This window comes from Cheilinus undulatus, linkage group 6 (assembly GCF_018320785.1).
Source record: "Cheilinus undulatus linkage group 6, ASM1832078v1, whole genome shotgun sequence".
Classification (NCBI taxonomy): Eukaryota; Metazoa; Chordata; class Actinopteri; order Labriformes; family Labridae; genus Cheilinus; species Cheilinus undulatus.
In genome coordinates, this window is record NC_054870.1 from 48,403,831 (window position 1) to 48,424,455 (window position 20,625).

Sequence of the window (20,625 nt, forward strand, 5' to 3'; positions counted from 1 at the left end):
CTGAAAATGAAAGAGTCCACGTTAAAGCACCTCATGATGCTGGATGGTCTTTGAGACAAATATGACAGGTGGTCTAATACATTTGTTAAGCACTGTACATTAGCTTAAGTAGTTATGTTAATTTTGTAACCAGTACAGCTATGTTAGCTTTAGCGAAAGCTAACAAAGCTAATGTGAGCCACCTTCTATGTAACCACTTCTACAGCAGGTCTATACATAATTTAATCCCAGATTAGACCTCTCAAGTTAATCTGTTTTATTTTTGAAATGTTAGAGCCTTTGTTTTCATTGTGGCTATTTCATTCATATCGCTGACAGACATTGTTTATGAACAACATACAGTTGAATAAAAAAACATCAAAAACTGGCAATACTTTGTAGAAGCCAATTAAGGCACTTCCTGTTTGAGATATACGACATCTTAGATGAAAGGTTTCTGGCCAGACTCGTTTCAAGCCTTCTGCCACCAATATTAAACTGGCCAGTAATTTGGCTTTGACTATACATGACAGTCATGTATACGCTCATTCCAGTGCATATCATAAAATACCAAATAATTGCCGGGTCTCAGTTAACCGCTGAGTACATTTTGACAAATAAACGCCTGTTCCAAATAAATGCCAGGTGTAATTTATTTACAGCTCCGATATGTGACTGAGACGAGATGAGAACCGTATAGAATCAACTCCCAACTCCCCCTCCCTTCCTGTTCTTCTCCCTGTTTGAGCTCCGTAGCTCCGCCCCTCTCTTTACGTGCCTGCTCACGAATGAGAATGTCTGCTGAATTGAATACTGACATGGCAAAGCGCTCGTGGAGTGATTTTGCTCTGCTTTTCCACTGAAATCAACGGCCGAATCACAGGCAAGAAAACACTTCACCTCATCATGAACAAATTCTACACAGGACCGAACACCGCCGTAACTCCGCCATTGAATCAACCTCTCACTGAGCTGAGATACGGAAGCTACAGAGGCCAATAGGAACGCTCCCTCTGACCTGAGCCTGATAGGCTGCGCGTACTAGCCTCCTCATTGACTAGAGAACCGTCCCTTGCTGGTTTTCTCAAGTGAGATAGCAGCGCCATGCCCCGGTGCAGCCAAAAAATTAGAAGTACGACATTAACTTTAAACTGTCTGTCTTCAACTTTGTGTTAGTTTAATTCCTTACCAGTATTTAAAGTGTTTAGAGAGTGTTGAGTTGACAGAAGAAGACAAAAGTATAGCTTGGTACTGTAATCTTGCCCTAAAAATGTAAATGTGATATTCATACTGGTATAAATAAATAGTTTGATTAAATTTACCATAGTTTTCCAATTTTTGCTAAGCAAGATTTTTGTGAGAAAGGAATTAGACGCCGGTTCCAAATAGCTGCCTGGTCCCAACTAAACGCCTGGTCTGCTCAGTGATTGAGACAAATAAACGCCCTGGCTATTATTTGGTGTTTTACGGTAGATCAGCATTTATCAATCTGAGCACGGGCGTGCAAGCAACGCATGAGCTCGTATACGCAAGTTTCAAGTCTGTGTGGACTCATGTTGCAGCTGAAATCTGGCTGTGTTTGATTAGATACGACTCAAAATGTATTTAACATTAAACCAAAGCTTTGACGATCCATGTGATGACAGCCAATGAGTGCATGTTTACTGCATGGGGATTGAACATCTGTCTGAAGCTTATGACCACTAGACAGTAGTTTTAATGTCATAGTCTTGTCTTATAAATGTGTTACTTTAGTACAGCAATGATGCATGCATGTTTGTATCTCTAGCCACTGTGAAATATATTCTTTATGAACTTCTACTTCACATGCCATGCTTATGCTATGAATCTACGCTTACCAATAAGTTAATATTACATAACTTGAATATATATTATGAATGTCTCATTCATAAAACAGACTTTAAAAAAGCAGTATATTCAATAAATCACAAGTTTTCACTTAAATGTTTTTTCCATCAGGCTTTTAGTTATTTAAGCGTCCTTTATGCCGTATCTACTGCTGACTGGATGAATGTTTGTTTTACTGCTGACTGCTAAACAAATTTCCCATCCCACAGAGATAATAAAGACAACCTTGGACTAACCCTATAATACCCCTACTCATCCATTTTTGTGATTTATTTTCTGTATCTCTCTGCTATTGGGGATACGATCTAATCTCTAGACTCAGGTATCTTTCCTATCATTATTTACCAGACTGTTTCATCTTGAAGTCAATGTTGGTGTATCTGTCCTTTAAAATGTTGTAAATGTGCAGAGAGGCTGACAGAAAAAGCTAAAGAGCAACAACAGCAGGCAGGGTGGCATTTAACCACGATACAAATTAGATTAGTTGATTTCGGTTTGGGCAGCAGGAGGAAATCATTAAATGCACCACAGTTGATGGCTGCTCGAGATGAGGCCAGCAGTCCTATGTGTTCATCTGGAAAGGGAGGGGGGTAAGAGGGGTGTCACCCCATCAGAGCCCAGAGGAGAGGTGAGGTGACCCGGGGTGGAGGACAGAACAGCGCCCCAGGACTCCAGACGCCGAAGCGTGGGTGTCAAATGGCCCGGAGCTCCTCTCCACACCTATGGTGGGACACGGCAGGGCTGTGACCATGACCGACTTTGCATCCCGCAGAAGGAGACGGAGACAAAGAGCGATGGGAGGGTGCAATGAGAGGAAGACAGGCAGAAAAAGAGGGGGGAAGAAGGAGAGCAGCCTCCGTGGCACAACAGATGACGACCTTCCTTGGACACGTTCCATAAAGGTGATGCCATGCTTTGTCCTACATGCTAAAATTAACACTGGACTTTTCACTTTTTAAAACATTCTGGAGATATGCAAAAGTTTAACGCTCAGCAAAGTTTCTCTGAGGCCTACATCCTTTTGTCCTGTGGAAAGGGAAAAAGAGCTTAGGAAAGAGGGCTGCAGCTCAAACTTTTAAGTTTTCAACTCTTTAAAATGATGCACAACCCATGACAACCACAGGTTAAAAACAAAGATATTTGGGGATTTTGGGTATGTTTTGGGCAACTGTCAGACCAGTTCAGACCAAAACTTTGCACACAGTGAGTCTATTTTAGAATATGTGACCAAAGCTGGTAAAAAGTCCAGCAAGTCGTCCGAGGTCATTTTTGAGTTTTTTTTACACATTATGGAAGTGTAGATTCCAAGCTTTCAAACTGTCTATCATACACCTTAATCTGAGCATATTTTACAAAGAGATGCTCATTTGAATGTTAACTCCTAGTTCCTGTTTGTTCTGAGAAAACCAGGCTCAAAGTTTCAGGACTTCTCCTACCTTCAGGCAGGCCGGGAGATGGGTGTGAACAACAGGGCCACATTTACATAAAGTCCATCCAAACCAAGCTTCTGAATCAGACTGGTGACGCTCATCAAAATATTACCATAGGAAATCCACCGTCATCAGACTTGCCCTGTCAAGTGATCCTGAAGTCATCCTAAGTCTGTTGTTGTTGTTAATTCTTGCTGCTTCTTCATGTCTCTTCTACTTTTCAGGGTGCATCTTGAGGCTTGTTGTTAAAGGTGATAACTAGAAACAGCTGTATACGTGCCGAGGGGGGTGGCGTTTGAGCCATGCGGTGTTTGTTATTATCCATCTCTATGGGCAAAACTGGGAACACTGGCAGACTGAGTGGCCAGTTATCACCCAGCAGTTTTGCTTTCCCCTCCCCTCAATATCCTTGCAGCAACTGTGAGAATAGGGCATTTTAAAACACAAAATTAACGCTTTTAAATATAACATTTGTGTTGCTTTTTTCATCAAATGAGTAGTTTTAATGTCGGACTTGCATAAAATGAGAAAAAACGGAAAATGAAGAAAATTTTGAAGAAAATGAATTTGTATCCATTTTTCTCAACCAGCGGAATGCCGACTTGCAGGAACTTTATCTGGCTTCGGTCACATATCATAACAGATGCATTCTGTGGAAAGATAGCCTCATCTCAACTCATCTTAAATGATTTCATCTACCTCTTGTAAACCTGCCCACATTTCTGCATACTTTACACTTCTGAACATATCAAGTCAGCATTCTTGCACTATTTGCATACCTTGCAACCCTACTAACAATGCACACAGACTTGTATATGCTAGAAAAATACTTAAAAGAGCTTATTTAGGCTGAAATTTATTTATTTCAAATTGTAAATAGATCAGTTTGCATTCTTGTGCAAAGGTTTTTAACCTATTTCAATTTCTATTCTACTTAGTATTAAAGTATAGTTTTTAATTTCAGATTTAAGCATTATTGTTAGTTTTGTAAGGTGTTTTCACCTCTGTGTAGAAGCTTGTGTAAATTTTGTTTTAGGTCTTTGCAGGGATTTATTATGTTTATTAAATCTACGGCTTTTAAAAATTCGAATAGTCTCCCTCAAATGTAATAAGAACAGGAAAGCTAAGTTTTACAATAGGTACAGTAGTACACGCCTGGATACGGGACAGGGCATCATATCAGCTTTATGACGTCATGGTAAAAACTAAAATTCTTTCCACAGCGTGGCAGTTTGTTCACATTTTTCTTCTAGAAAGGGCAGAAATCATCAGAATCCAGTCAATAAATGGTCTGTTGTGACTCACCTTACAGATAAACACTAGTTGGAGTCAGTGAGAGGAGGTGCAAAGGCAATGAAAGTCTCCTGTCACCTCAATAACCGCTGTATCTGCGCAGCGTGAGCCCATTTAATCCCCTGAGCTGCACGGAGATGTGCAGATACCAACAGCGAAGTTGCTAGCATCTTAGAAAGTGAATTTAAATCATCCATGGCTGCAGGATGGACTTTTTGCCAGGTCAAAACAAAAATAATCTTTGCTCAGGTCATGACCCCAGTGGTTGCCATGGGTTACTTTTCAAATCATTTATTCAGTTTTGATGTTAGAGAACAACTTAGGAGCAAAAATGACCACTGTGTGAAGTCTTCTCCAATCACATCAGGGGATTTTACTCTCTCCAGACATAGGCATACATGTCAGTCATTATGCTGCTGTCAAAGACTAAAATTAAGGAGATTTTATCTTTAATTCAATTGCATTTTAGCTAGCTTTTTAAGTACAGAATTTAGTTTTAGTTTGTTTTCATTGTTTTTTAAAGCTTCGTTTTTATTTAGTTACAGTTCACTAAAATGATTTTTGCATTTTAGTTTTAATTATTTAGTTAGTTTTAGTTAACTATTAAAACCTTGGTTCAAGTCAGCTTAAGCTCAAGTCACATTGTAAAGTATAGTGTTAGCAATTTTTTGTTCGCCATAAAACAGGAACATTTTTCTGTTCTATTTTTTGTCTGTTGTCAAACGGACTCTAGTTAAAATGAGGCAATTGTTTAAATCCACTTTGCTAAGATTCATGGCTGAAGACAACTTGCTGTTTCATGGTGAACAAAAGATTTCCGTAAATACCTTCTTGATGTGACTCGAGCCTAAACTGACTTGATCACACTGGCAGTTAACGACAGTGACCGCAAACATTTGGTTTTCATACTCATATTACATTTGTGGGAAATGTTTGCAATTTTGAAATTTAAAGAGACAGTGACGTTTACCTTCAATAAATGTTACAAATCCCTGCAAATGTAATAGATAATACATTTAAAGCAGTAAGTGTCTGGTATTGCATTTGAGGTGAATGTATTAGATTTATGAAAATATTGTGTTAGAAGCTGCAGATTTTTTGTGTTTGTGGTTTATTACATTTGCAGGTGTTAAACATGTGCTAACAAGGCCTTCAGTTTATTTGCCTTTTGAGTCATATGTTCCTTGAGAGCTACCGTAGCTGTCATCAAGCAGTTGCTGTGGCTGCAATCCAAGCCACGGTGCCATGAAAGCCAGAATCATGGCAACATTGATTTATATCAGTTCTTAATCTGTATATTCAGATAGGAAATAAACAAAGTGTGGCTACACATGCAATGCTAAATCAAATGAATTATTGGCAGCTAAAACAGAACATGCATCGTCCATGAGAAATTAAACATTAAGTCCTCGGGGACTTACATATTCAGACCCATCCCTGGTATAAACGTTAAGAAATTAAATCAAATAAATCAAGTGATAATTATCTATTTAACCATACCATTTAAAATAAAATACACTGTGACCAATAAGCATGTTAATGTTAGAGTACTTCACTGTAAACTATCTTTGACTGAGCGTTAGGACTGACATCTATTTTTAAATAGTTAAAAATTGTATGGATATTAATGGTGTTGTCTTATCCCATGTCTTTTAAAAACTATATCAATAATTCTAAAGAACTGAAGTAATGCTGAGTCCCAGGTGGACCGTGCTTTTACATTTGACTTCTCATGCATTGCAATGAAAAAGCAAGGCTGGTGTTGAGTGCAGTGTTCACTGTGTGACTCAGTGAAATGGACTACGAAGCTGCTGTTCCCTCTGTGCACACACTCTGTCACCCACTGATACCGCACGTTGCTCCTGTGTACCTTGAAATTCCCACTCCAGCTGGGCTAAGCTCCCTGTAGTAAACCCTCGGTCTTTAAAGAGAAGGGGGGAGAACTCGCCAGGGCCAACTCTGGCAAGCTAACAGCAAGACATCACTGCCGAGAGATAAGGCGCCATGAACGTCTCCAACCTTCCTAATCCCAGACGGGGATGAAGAGAGCCGGAGCATGATGCTGGTTGGAGAGAAAATTCTTAGCTTCCTGACACCTTTGATCTGGACAGTAAGGTAGAAAGGCAGCGTGGACATACCAGTGGAGCTCATGTGGATTACATCCGCATATCTCCCACAGCCACCAGTCAGTGCTAAAAGTCCTCTGTCAACAGTCCTCAGATCCGTCACAGAGACGGATGAGCCAAAGGTGGAGGCGGAGCAGTAAACAGGCAGATATTTGTCCTAAGAGCAGCAGCATGTCTGTGTTGACGGCCTGTGATTGTTGTGACAGGGTTATAAATGCATTCACACAATGGCTTCAGTCAGGGAGGAAGTAGACTAAATGTTCCTGTCCTTGCTTTTGCATTGCACTCAGCGTCATGCAAAGATTTATCCTAGCATCCCCCTCCTAAACTCTATGGCTCATTGCAGCGTTGCTCAAAATGTTCTCTCTGTGTCTGCTAAGATGACACATCTACAATGGCTGACTCCACCATGCATCTTAAAATGTGAGTTTTATGTATGTGTCTCTGCTTGAGCAGTTTTATCCTCTATATGTGGAACAAACTCAGAGGATTGCAGGTCTGCTGAAACTCTGAGCTCTTTAGCTGGAAGAATCACATGCATATAGCTACCAGTGGTACCCAACCTTTTATCCTAAGGGCCTCTCTACTCCTATATAAGAAAACGAAGCCCCCCAGCATCCACTCGGGTTCGAATTAAACATCAATTTTAATTATTTTCATTGACAAAAATCCCAACATAGACTATCCATTAGTACAACAGTGGACACTGTGAGACCAAACAGTAGAAGGTTGTTAAAAATTGAATTGCATGAATTCAAAAACCCCAAACAGATATTTCAGGTCTATTTTTTCTGAGCTTATAGAACACATTTTCAGTTTTAAGTTAACAGTACTCAATCACTTTAAGTAATTTTTGTTATTGTACTAAGATTTTTTAACAGTCATCCCTTAATATGCATAGTTTCCCCAGATTACCTTTAGATATTAGTGTTGTAGTACTCGAGAATGTCTTGGTCTTGAGACCAGTCTGAAGATCACATTCTGAATGTCTTGGTCTTGTCTCGGACTCAAGCATTTTTAGTCGGTCTTGTCTCAGTCTCGGACTGGCTGGACTCCGGATTTTCCATCAAGACTGGTTGAGATCGATGCTTATCTGCTACTCTTCGACTTCATTAATGTGATAATAAGGAGCAACACTTGCTAAAACAACAAATAGCCACACCTACTCGGACATAAGTCCATCTTATTTCTTGTCAGAAACACCTCTGAACACTAATTTTAGGCCTCATTCACCTGACAGATCTAGATAAACATCTCATTTTCAGATATTTACAGTAATTCCAGACTTGTCAGTGGCTTTTAAATACATACAAGAATTTATTCTTTACAAGATGTTAGATGGACAAATTCGTTAAGATTTGAGATTTTTGCATGTTGTTTAGTACCTTGTCGGGGTTTTTCACAAAATGTTTTTATGGTCTTGGTCTTGCCATGTCTTGGTCTCGGTCTTGACTCTGTCTTGACCCCCAAAAGTAGTGGTCATGTCTTGGTCTCGGATAGTGTGGTCTTGAGTACAACACTGGTATTAAGACACTTTTACACCATGAGTGAAGTTACTGACTCAGTTAGACACATCCCAAACACAAACCACGGCGGTTGATATACTGAACATGATGAAAGAAGACTTTCTGGTTCAGTGTGAACCTTTCAGTTACTGTCACTTGTATTCACCTCAGTTGGTCTACCTTGAGTGGCATACATGCTGAAGATTGAAGTATGTGAAAGAAATAAGGGAAAAATTGCTGTGGATGAACATGTAGTTTTACGAAAGGTACTTTATAACAACCCACAACAGAAAATTTCACTGTCATTTATCTGTGTAAAACCAATTCACATTTTGCACACGTGGTATTCCAGTAACCTGACATGCCAGATGGATTTGTTTCACACATCCACCTGGTAAACCACTCAAAGACAGTGTTTGGGTTAAAGAGCTTCTACATACTGGTGTATTAACCATTGCAGGAACATAAAAAATGATTCTGGTAATTACCAATGCTGTTAATTTAGGACAGCTGTGGTATAAACCTTACTTTGGGTGGTGGTCTAATAAATATGTTAAGCACTGTACTTTTTCCACCTCAAAGAAAACAAGTGAAGATGAAATAGTAGCATTGTGATTGGCCGACAGGTTGACAGGCAGTTGTTGGACTGATAGCAACACTGCTAACTTTTTATCACCAAAAAAAAAAAAAAAAAATTGTAGTATCAAAGCTCTGGATAAATATTGTGCTTTGTGCATGGATTAAAAATGTTCTGGAAGGGAAAGAAACACCAAGACCCCCTCTGTTGACTGGCAGAAAGGTACATCTTCTGGTTGCTGGGATGTTTTGAACAATGCATGGGCTAAAGCCTGGTGTTGTTGGAGATCCAGCTAGGTTCAGATTGATTGGGATTTATGTTATGAGCAGAAATAAGCGGCCAAGAGTGTACAAAATAGCATTAAAATAGATGTTGGCTATCCAAAAAAGTCTTGGGAAGGACTCCTGGCCTCAATAGCATGAGCCAAACTTCATACAAAAGCCCCTGAATGAAATCTTAAATGGATCTGTTTCCCTTCATTTGATTCACAAATCAAGACAATGGAAAAAAATGCTCCGCTGTATCAAATATGGTTTTAAAAATGTGTTTTGAAATGCAAAATAATTGAATTTAAACTGCAAATGCTCACAATTTACTATTGAAATTCAGTGATAAATCACCATTAAGACTTTAACTCTTCAAGCTCATGTAGTTATGAATTTTATGAGCTTTCTTTCTTTGTACTCTGTTTTTTTTTCTTTTTTTAAATTCATTTTGGGGTTTTACTGTCTGTTCTAATAATTTTTTAAATGGTTTCCTCCAACGTCTTGATTTTTCCTTCATCATAACTGTCTGATGCCTCGCACAAAGCACTGAAAATGTCCTACATAAATAAAACTGCCTTGCCTTGCCTTGAGCAGGTATCTGTGCCTGTCTGTGCAGGAGCGTAGGTGTCTCTACCAGTAAAAACGACTCATGAGAGAGAAAAAGGACTAACAGAGACAAGAGGATGTATGGGAGCAGAGGAGGGGATACAAAAAGAGAAAATGACCTCCCTAAGTCTGGGTAGTTGGACGCTTGGCACTGATCTTGTGAGACACTGAAAGGTGTCTCCCCCTCGGAAGGAATAATCCATTTAAAGCCAGGTCACATCCATGTGATTGATGTGCGAACAGGAGCAGCACTTAATAACCTCTATCATGCTGGGTGACCTCGTGGCCCACGGTGGGCACCAGTTTGTTTATGGGTGGTACCTCCGACACACTATCCGTGCTGAAATTCTGTTGTGGCTAATGGGCCGGACTGAGGGATTGGACTGTCAGCGCACTGTGAGCCCTCATTTTTCTTTCTGAGCGTCTAAGGTACCCCCTGTACGCCTCAGCTACACCCAGCCTCCCTGTTCTGCCATCATCTGTCAGTGGTGACTGAGTCTCCTGGAATATGGAGGCGTAAAAGAGAGTGTCAATTAGCATTAGCTTTCCTGACAAATCTGTTTTTCTCAGCACAAAGGCCTTGGATAACTTGTTCCTGATTCCTCTCTGTCACAATGTTGCATGCAGTGAATTTGTTTTGCTACAATTCGAGTGTGAAAATGGGTCAAGCACGTGTAATAAGTTCAGTACCTGTGTGCAGGAATACGTCAGTGGTACTCAGCTTTAACCTACTCAGAAACCACAGCGAGTAAAATATTTTTATATTTTATATAGGCTGTAGGCTGTGGTGAACAAGAAGTGCTCAAGGAGTTTTTTAGACATGTCCAAGGATGGGGCATTGCGGATGTTTTCAGGTAGGGAGCTGTAGTCCTGAAGGCTCTCTCTCCATAGTCACAGAGTTTGGTGATGGGAGCAGTGAGAAGGCCAGTGTTTGAGGACCGGAGGCTCCTGGTAAGTTTGTATGGGTGAGGAGGGTCAGAGAGGTACTGAAGGCCATGAGGGGATTTGTAAGTGAGGAGGAGGATTATGTATTTGGTTCAGACTCTAAGTGGGAGCCAGTCGAGGTGGATTAGGGTCAGGGTGATGTGCTACCAGGGTCTAGTGCGGTTAAGAGCCCTAGCAGTGGAGTTTTGGATATATCGGAGCCTATCCAGGGATTTGTTAGGTACCCAAGACAGGACTTCATTATAGTTATGGAGACAGAAGTAAATGAATGCATGGATGAGGTACCTGCCACTGAGTCTGTAAGTCATGGTCTGACTCTGGAGATGGTCTTGGTCACAGATTTGATATGGTACTGGAGGGAGAGGGTGGAGTCCAGGAGGACGTCCAGGTTTCAGACCTCGGAGGATGGGCTGATGGGACGTTTTTAGGATGTGCAAAGCCAACGCATCCAAAGAATGCATGGGATACTTGATAGCATATTCAGTTGGGTTCGCATAGTTAACAGTAAGTGTATCTCTGGCCTCTCTTTAATTTTGTAAACTTTCAGCATACTTTGGTTAAGCCTCTGAAGCGTCTCTTTGCAGCCACAGTGAAAATAAGTCCATCATTGTTCCCTAATGTCTCACTTGACTTTAAAAACTCACTCATTCAGTAAATTACATTTAATTCAACACAGTAAAAAATCCCAAGTGTAACAAAAACAGTTGTAAATGGGCTGCAGATGGCCTTCAAGCCCCAAGCTGTTATTTTAACCATTTTGTCTCGCCTGGACTTTTTGTCTTAAGCAGCTTGTAAAACATCAAGCCTGTGGTGCACAGTGGAGCTTTAAACATCCTTTATTCGGGACAATCTTGAAAAAGCATATGGCTGCTGCAGTAATGTCGCTTGAATTAAAAGTTATGGGACTATAAAGACAACAGAAAAAAGGGACAAAATGAAAACTCAAAGGCTTTCATGTGTGACACAGTAAAAAAATGACTTAGACTTTTTTGCACAAACTTGTTCTCCCATCTCTTTTGGACCAAAAAGTAAAAAAAAAAAAAAGAAAAAAGAAAAATCATTCTGTGACAAAACAGAACAAAACAACGAATCTTCAAAATATTTGCATAATTACAGAAATGACCTTGCACTTATTTGTGCCATTATTCAAAGCAGTTCTGTCTGCAGTGACACAGAGGGCCCCATCACAGCCTCTCTTAGACCTTTCAGACCGGCAGGACTCCCCGCCGGTTCCCGAACCTGATTTTGAACCGGCCAGGACGTTCAAAATTGAAAACAACCCTGAAAAGTTGGTACTCGGCTGGAACCAAAAAGGGTTGGTTCTTTCCTGCACAGTGTGACATCATTGGTGGGTGTGTCAAACTCTAGCCTGTGAAGACGAGTAGCAGGTGTTCTGCTTAGGAGTCAGTTTGGTTGCAATCTGGGCAGTGACAAACTTCTAGGTGAAGCTACTTTTGGGCTTGTATAACTTTATTCTGATGGGGAGAAAATGGTGGATAGAATTAAAAAGAAGGGAAAGAGAGTGGGGAATGTGGGGAAGAAGTCAGACCTGCACCTGGGCCACAACTGCTTTTGCACATGGGGCACGCAGAGTTAATTTTTACACCACCAGAGCCCCGCTGGTGATTTGGTTTAAATGACTCGACTCGATATATCCATAACACCGACGGACTTCAGGTGGCACTGCTGTGCTGTGGCCTCATTCTGCTGCATTAGTTCTAATAAATACGATGCTGAATGTTGACTTATCACGGCTGTAACATGGGTGACCAGCCCAAACAAATCTTACGTTGTGGGACAATAAAGCTAACCTTGAAACCTGAATCTTGATCTGCAGTATCAATAAGCACTTACGATGTTGATTTTTTGCTTTTAAAAATTGGGACTCGCCAATAACATATGACACCTAGGATAACTCCTGATAAGCTGGTAGATACAGCTGTGGGTGGATTAATGAGACTTACAATCAGTCATTATGTTGGATATTTTAAGACTTACAAGAGCCACAAATAGTTACTAAAGAGCCACATGCAGCCCGAACACTACAGGATGAGAACCACAGACATACATATGCATGAAATCATGTCTCTATCTTTGTGTATTCTGCACGGACAGAAATAGAGAGAAAGGGAAATAAAAAGTCAGACACAGAGACACAGAGAGATCAGGACGGCGTGCCTCTCACACTAAAAAGCTTTTGTTTACATTGCTGAAATGGAAGTTGACCTTAAAGGTTATCTAAAATGTACAGAAAATGTCAAAAGGCGTGACATGGAGCAGGGCCTCTTTGAGAACATGGCAGTCCTCGGGAGGCTTGGCGAGGAGTCACAGAGAATAAGATCAGAGCTCTGTACTACAGTGTAGTTCCTTTCAAAGTCCCCTCTCTATTTGCCCTCTGCTGTGTGAAGATCTTCAGCCTTAATCAGCCGTATTGTTCTGTGGAGATGCAGTTATGGGAAGCACTAAGCTGTTTATTTATTGAACAGGCTGTTTAATTCCCCCCTCTGCTCTGTGCTTGGCTCTGCACTGCCTCCTTCTTTGATGTGAGGAGCTGCTGGTGGAGAGCAGCGCCGGGCTCCTACAGGCGATGCAGCACACAGTGCAGCAGCAATAAGCAGTGCCCTTGTCAGCAGCAAACAGAACAAACAGGAACTCTCTCTGTACTGAATTCATTTGGCCCGCATTTGTTTAGCCACAACAGAGCTCTGTTTATCTGGTACTGACTGTTTAAAATTAAACTCAGTGCTTTGGAACGGTGTCCAATTATTTCAGTAAATGAAAGCTTGTGGAAGGAACAGTTACCTAGTTGTCACCATGTGCAATCTTTCTTCTGATGCTTTTGTTACTCATTAGCTTTACACAATACATGACAACTCAGCAATAAAATGTCAATTTTAGCCATTTTCCTAATATATTAAAAGAAAATCCCAATCAAAGAGAAAAAGTGTTATCATCCATATTCAGTCAGATCTAATCTAAATATAAATGTAAAGCATGTATAAAAAAAGCAGTTGACCAAAGTGCTCTACAGTAAATTAAAGGTCAATAGGGATTCATGGTTAGCTAGCCAACACTAGAATTACATTTTAGTTAAACAAATTCACAACATTATTTAGGCCCACAAACCTGGTCAAATGGGCTGTATACTGTAACACAGTTACCTGCCTCTGTAGCCTCTGTAGCCTCTGTAGCTCTAGCCGATAGCTACTGCCATGCAGCTACATTACTCTTTCATCCAGTGTAAACAGATAGCACTAACAGCACTGATAGCATCTCATGGTAATAGCATAGTTAAACACTATTAGATCCAGAAAATGGGGATAAAGTTGTACCTAGGCTGTGCCAGGTTGTAATCCCATGTATCTAGAGTTGCCACCTTCTGTGCATAAAAATAAAAGACGCTCCATACTCCTCAGAACCTCAGCCACCACAGGCCAGAGGACTGGGAGCCTGTATGACAACTATTGCTACTCTTTTTACTATGATTGAGTAGCTTTTTTTCATGTAGGCCATGTGTTTTCAAAATCACATTTTTTTTGTGTGTGTGTATTTTAGTGAAATGGTTGGTATATTTATTTACTTTTCATTTTAGTGTACTAGTTAGTTTTCTTTTCTCCTATTATTTATAACCTTAACATTGCTGTTGAATTCCAATTTTCAATTTTAATTTGCTTTATCGACATGAATAGATCCCTTACTGCCAAAGCAGTGTAAAAAATAAAAATGCATTAAATATTTACTAATAATATAAATTTGCATATTAAATAATTCCATAAATAATCAATGTATTATAAAATAATTAATCTGATTAAAATAATTAATCTGATTAATTAAATAAATCAAAAAGACTAAAAAAAAATAAATTAAATTTAATTTATAAAAGAAAGAAAAAGAAATAGATTCATAACATAAATAACTTTTTTATTGGCTGCTTTATTGGCTCTGTAAAAATTTTCAGTAAAATTCAGTGTGTTTGCTGTGTTCATGTTTTAAAGGTCAGTAAAAAGTGAATTAAAAAAAAAACAAAACAAGATCATTATCAGTTAATTTTTGAGGGAATTAATGTACTTTTGTCATATTACACGGCATCTGTTATTAAGTAAAATAATAAAAACTGAATGTTATAAAATGTGAAACTAGCTGGCTATTTAACCTTCAAAATTTGCTGTTACACTGTAACCTATATGGAAAGATGTGCTGGTTGGAAACTCATATTCTTGGGTTGATTTTAAATATATTTATTTTGTTTGTTGTTTTGAAAGATTATATTTGACATTTTAATCCTAACCCCTTCAATATCAAACAGTAATAATTTATTACTCCTTTAAATATTCTGTAAATGAATTAATTTCATTTACAGAAGATTATTTTACCCCTCCCTAAGTAGTTCTTTGTTCTTATTTTAACAAAGAAATGTCATCTAGTTCTGATAAAACTGGCACTTTAGCAGCATCCACGCTAACCTCTTCTGCTACAATGACATACATCATGACTCTGTCATGCCCAAAAGTACTGCCCCTTACCAATCTATATGCTTTGCAAGGTAATGTCAACCCTACATGTATCTAAAGCCCTGAATGAAGACATTCAGGACAGAAATGTGGATCTTAACCAGACAATAGGATTCAACACTGATGGTGCTAGCAATGCTAACTTTAGCCTCATTCTGCAAAGCAAACCTGACATAATTTAGTGACTGCTGCTGTGGCCTGGCTTAGATAAATAATATGCAGTTTTCACTGTTTTCTAGGTGTTTTCTTGACTTTAACTAGTAGACAAAATAAAATGATATTTTGTGCTTAATTATATGCAAAAATTTAGGCGCAATAAGTCTAGATCTGATGAAAGTAAGTTAGACAGAAAGTACCGGTGTTTGTCCTAAATGTGGTTTCCATTCAGCATGGTTCAAACTTGTAGCTTATTAACTCCTAAAGCTGGCACGCTTTGTGTGAAATTTTAATTACAGTCAATCAAGGTTGACGCCTCCCTTGCATTTTACACCAAGCTGCAAATATCTGCATTTATAGCTAATCAGCCCGGCATCAGGTCTTAATTAGCAGCGGTGCATCCAAATAACTCGTCTGTGCCTGTGCTAATTTACACCATCAGTGTTAGGAAGGACTCGCCAAATTGAAAACATGCAGCCATGCAAAAAATTTGCAGACGTGAAAATAAATTGCGGTGGTTTATGAAATTAACCCTCGGGTATTACGCTTTAAAAAGGTTGCAGAGCTTTGATATGAATAAAAAATGAGAAAATTAACACGAGCACAGCATACTTTTTGACCTCATTGAGGCATATCTTTAGCAAGGACAAGGATGCAGAAACAAATACAACAAAGAGAGAGTTAAAAGAGTGAGTTTTTATGATTGAAGCTGTTTAAGCATCAGAAAAGATGAAACTACCCTTGTTCTACTGTCTTTAGGGTCCATTTTCTTATTCTTTATCGCTTATACCCAGCTACTTTTAAACAGATGATGGTGATATCTACCTACAGTGGATTAATGTTTGCTAAGATTACGATAAAGGCCATGGCTGAAGAGTTACAGAGGCCATTCTCTAAATAGTTTTACATCTAAAGCATTATCATCCTTGTGTTTCTACATAGGAGCAGTGTTTGAGCCTTTGGGAGCACATGTTCTTGTTAAGGTGTCTTAATTTCCTTAACTGTTATGTGATGATTGGGAGCGATCAAATCAGCTAACCGCTCTCAGGAGGTGACCGTCCAAACAATTACAGATCCCTGATCAGGAGTAACACTTATTTTTTTCATATAGAGGCCTGGTTTAAAACGCTGTGGCTCATAAACAGCTGTCTTGGTGACTGTAAATCATTCATAGAGCGCTTGTATAGAAACGCGTTGCTGCCCACATGTTATACATGACAGCAAGCGTGTTAATTATCCTGACATGTCTGGCATCCACTATCCTTATAAGTGGCTTTTTGTGGATTCAATCAGTGACATATATTGTGTACAGTTTGTCAGAATGATGACAAAATAATTATTTCCTCATGCAGAGCAGAGGGAAAATATGATGCTTCAGTCTGAAGTGCTTAACTTTACACCTCTTAAAGCTGTTTGCATAAACTGGTTTTCAATGTGACTTTGTGTAGGTATTACGAGCACACACGGTCTTTGCAGCCATGCCTTGTTGTATATTAGGCCTGCTCCCACGAGGAAGCACAAACACTGTACAGCATTGACATTTCCTTCACCCTTTACTACATGATGCCTTTGTGCAACATGGTATAAGGTGACCTTCTTCAAAGATGCTGAAATGAACTATTTCAATTATTTCCTCTTGCCTGAATACAGAGTTTATGTACATTATTGATGCATGAAAACAAGGTAAAAGCCTATTAAATTCAAAATAAAGAGATTAAGCTTACCGTAGATGCCTGTGGATATACATGGAAAGGCCTGAGTGGGAAGAAAGAAGAAGAAACATTAAATCATGTTCAATTTGATGGAGCAAATGGAAGAAAACAACAGTAACTTTAATAAACCTCATTAAACACAAAAGAAGCTACAAGTGAGTCACAGTCTCTTACCCTGAGATGTTCAGCTCTAATTAGTTTGATTTGTATCTGTCCTTCATTTCTTTTAAACACTAAACTTATGAGGTCTAACTGACACTAAATACTGCAACATTAAATATGCATTAAGCTGTTCCCGTTACATGATGCTTTCTGTTTACCTTTACATATTTATCTCTTATGCTTTATTTATTATTCCCAAGTGGAGCAATTTACAACACGGCATGCACGAAACCCAGTGAGCCTCATTCACCTAACCAGACACACCAGACAGACTGATTCACATATCATAACGTAGGATGTATTTCACTTCAAAGTAAGGTCAAGCAGAGCCAAATGTATTTATTTATATAGCCGGCTGAAATGTCAAAGTGAATCTAAGCGCTGCACAGCTTTAACCGCTACAATTACAACTATCAGGCCACTCCATCTTATAAGGGCCCGAGCATCGAGGGTACAAGCAGGGGAGTAGCTAGAGATTTGGGCCCCGTGAGAGAAAATTAAACAGGGCCCCCCCTTAGCTGGTAAGCCAAGCAAAAAATGTTGCATTGTTTTGCAAGTACCAATTTAATTCAATTCATTTTTTCACTACAATCTCCCCAAATTAACTAGCACCATTTTTACTGTTGTTAGATTAAAATGTGTTTATCATCTTCATCTAGCTTTCTATCCCTGCTTTTTTCTCTGTCATCCTTGTCTCGATCCCTATCCCTGCTTTCTTCTCCTTTATATCCTCATCTTGATCTCTATCCCTGCTTTTTTCTCTTTGTCATCCTCGTTTTAAGCTCTGTCTCTGCTTTTTTCTCTTTATCATCCTCATCTTGATCTCTGTCCCTGATTTTTTCTCCTCTATCATCCTCATCTTGATCTCTGTTCCTTCTTTCTTCTCCTTTATCATCTTTATCTTGATCTCTGTCCCTGCTTTCTTCTCTTTGTCATCCTCATTTTAAGCTCTGTCTCTGCTTTCTTCTCTTTATCATCCCAATTCTTGATCTCTGTCCCTGCTTAATTCTCCTCTATCATCCTCATCTTGCTCTCTATCCCTGCTTTTTTCTCTTTGTCACCCTCGTCTTGATCCCTGTCCCTGCTTTTTTCTCCATTTATCATCCTCATCTTGATCTCTGCCCCTGCTTTTCTCTTTGTCATCCTCATCTTGATCTCTGTCCCTGCTTTTTTCTCTTCTTCATCCTCATCTTGTACCCTGTCCCTGCTTTTTTCTCTGTATCATCCTCTTCTTGATCTTTGTCCCTGCTTTTTTCTCTGTATCATCCTCTTCTTGATCTCTGTCCCTGCTTTGCTCTCTTAATAATCCTTATCTTGATCTCTGCCCCTGCTTTTTTCTCCTTTATCATCCTCATGTTGCTCTCTGTCCCTGCTTTCTTCTCCTTTATCATCCTCATCTTGATCTCTGTCCCTGCTTTTTTGTCTTTGTGATCCTCATCTTGATCTCTGTCCCTGCTTTTTTCTCTTCGTGATTCTCATCTTGATCTCTGTCCCTGCTTTCTTCTCCTTTATCATCCTCATCTTGATCTCTGTCCCTGCTTTTTTGTCTTTGTGATCCTCATCTTGATCTCTGTCCCTGCTTTTTTCTCTTCATGATTCTCATCTTGATCTCTGTCCCTGCTTTTTTCTCTTCGTGATTCTCATCTTGATCTCTGTTCCTGCTTTCTTCTTCTCCATCATCCTTATCTTACTCTTTATTCCTGCTTTCTTCTCCTCCATCATCCAACCTTTCTCTTTTCCTCCAGGCTCTGCTCCCCAATGTAGCGCTAGGGATGGACTATAACATTTAGACTTTTGAATGGAGGAGAAGGGGCTCCTCAGTTTTTCATTTTACTCTTGATTAAAAATCTCAGTGTATTGACTGATCTATTTAGTGGCGTTTGATTTAATAATGAGATTAACTACTCAGATAAAAATAAATAAATTCCAGGCTTCTTAAGGGCCCCTGACTGCTCTGGGTCTAATAATATTTTTCTCTCAATATAAATGCCTTTTTTGGAGCCTTAGCATGCTCCAAAATTCATCAGATTCCACAGCTTGTCATGACTGGACGAACAAAAATCCTCTCAGGACCATCCTCCAGAATGCACAGGAAATGACATCATACACCAAAAGTGTCATATTTTGGTATGTTTTTGGTTGATTTACAGGTGTCGCATCTGTAACTAAAACCCTGAAAGTACAAATATGCTTGACTCAGCAGGACATAAATCTACACTGCCACACTTTTCAATATGTGTATGATATGGCCAACCAAAGTTTTTTTTTTTATCTCACCTTTTTCTCTCAGACAAATTTAAATTATTTTGCATTTAAAAGCCCATTCACTCTCACATACTGGATAGATTATCCTGATCACTCAGGTGTGTTAAAAAGGCCAAATTCAATCTTATACTGCTGCACTAATTCTCATGAAGGCCTTTTAATCACTCATTCCCCCTACTTAATGCCCTTAAAAGTTGTAGTTTGTGAATTTAGCTTGAGGGAACAGTTGATCAGACTCATGTGAATTCATAAATACATCTCGAACTTTCTGCCTAATAATCTACAGCACATGAATATCCAAATGAGGCCGATTGATCGTGTCTGTCGCCTACAGCACAAACGGCTGCTCAGACCTCCTCATCTGCTGATTTTTATGGAGCTCAAAGGACCGTTTCTGCTTCAAATTAAGGTTCAGCCTATTGAAACATGTCTTTAATCGTATTTAGATTGTTTTATATAAAGATTTCAGTCTGCTAAAAGTTGGTGAAAACTGCCCGCAGTGACTCAGCTGGGTCTCAATAACAAAGAGGACACCCCAGCAGGAGGTTTTTCACCGCATTTGATTCAAATGATGAAGGAAACTACAAACAAAATCAGAAAGTCCTCAATCGATAGTGAGGATCAATAACATCCCAGCAGCCACTGAAGTGCCAGGACACACAAACAAAACAGACACGCTGAGAATTAGAGAAGATATGAGTAAAAACACATATATTTATGGTTGTCTTTTCCAAAAAGATTATAAAATGTAACAGCCTTGTAATAGTTTTTGCTTTGCAGCACTTTGCAGCAGACAAATTATTCAAGTGTGGCTTTATAGCTGAAAATAGTTTCATTATTCTTTAGTTCTGTGAGCAGATATATTATGATGCATAGGCCTCGCTGTGAGCCTCCCTATTTCACATTCATCTTTTTAAGTGTATTAATAAACAGTAAAGGGAAAGGATTTTTTCAAAGGTCCCATTTGTCCACAAAAGCAGCTGAATACGTGCTTTGGTTCCTGCATTCATCAAAAGGCGTGGTTGCAGCATTAATATCATAAAATGACAAATTAATAAAAGGAAAACATTTCCACACAACCAGATGAATTTAGAACAGTAGAGCTCAAATGTGCCCTACTCAGGAGCAGCACTGATGAAAAATAGTGTTGCAAGAACCGCCATCAAAGACACCTCCCTCTCTTCTCTTGTAAACTATATCTAAAAAAGTATTCAAATATATGG

The 20,625-nt window shown here is 39.2% G+C and overlaps 1 protein-coding gene across 2 annotated transcripts in view; it reads right to left on the reverse strand.

Annotated features, from left to right (window-relative positions):
* Nucleotides 1-20,625, reverse strand: part of macrod2 (mono-ADP ribosylhydrolase 2) — a 1,185,173-nt gene that overhangs the window by 253,687 nt on the left and 910,861 nt on the right. For both annotated transcript variants that reach the window (XM_041789359.1, XM_041789358.1), the window contains exon 7: nucleotides 16,988-17,018. In XM_041789359.1, the coding sequence (XP_041645293.1) occupies nucleotides 16,988-17,018 (31 nt within the window). The remainder of the gene's footprint in view (nucleotides 1-16,987; nucleotides 17,019-20,625) is intronic.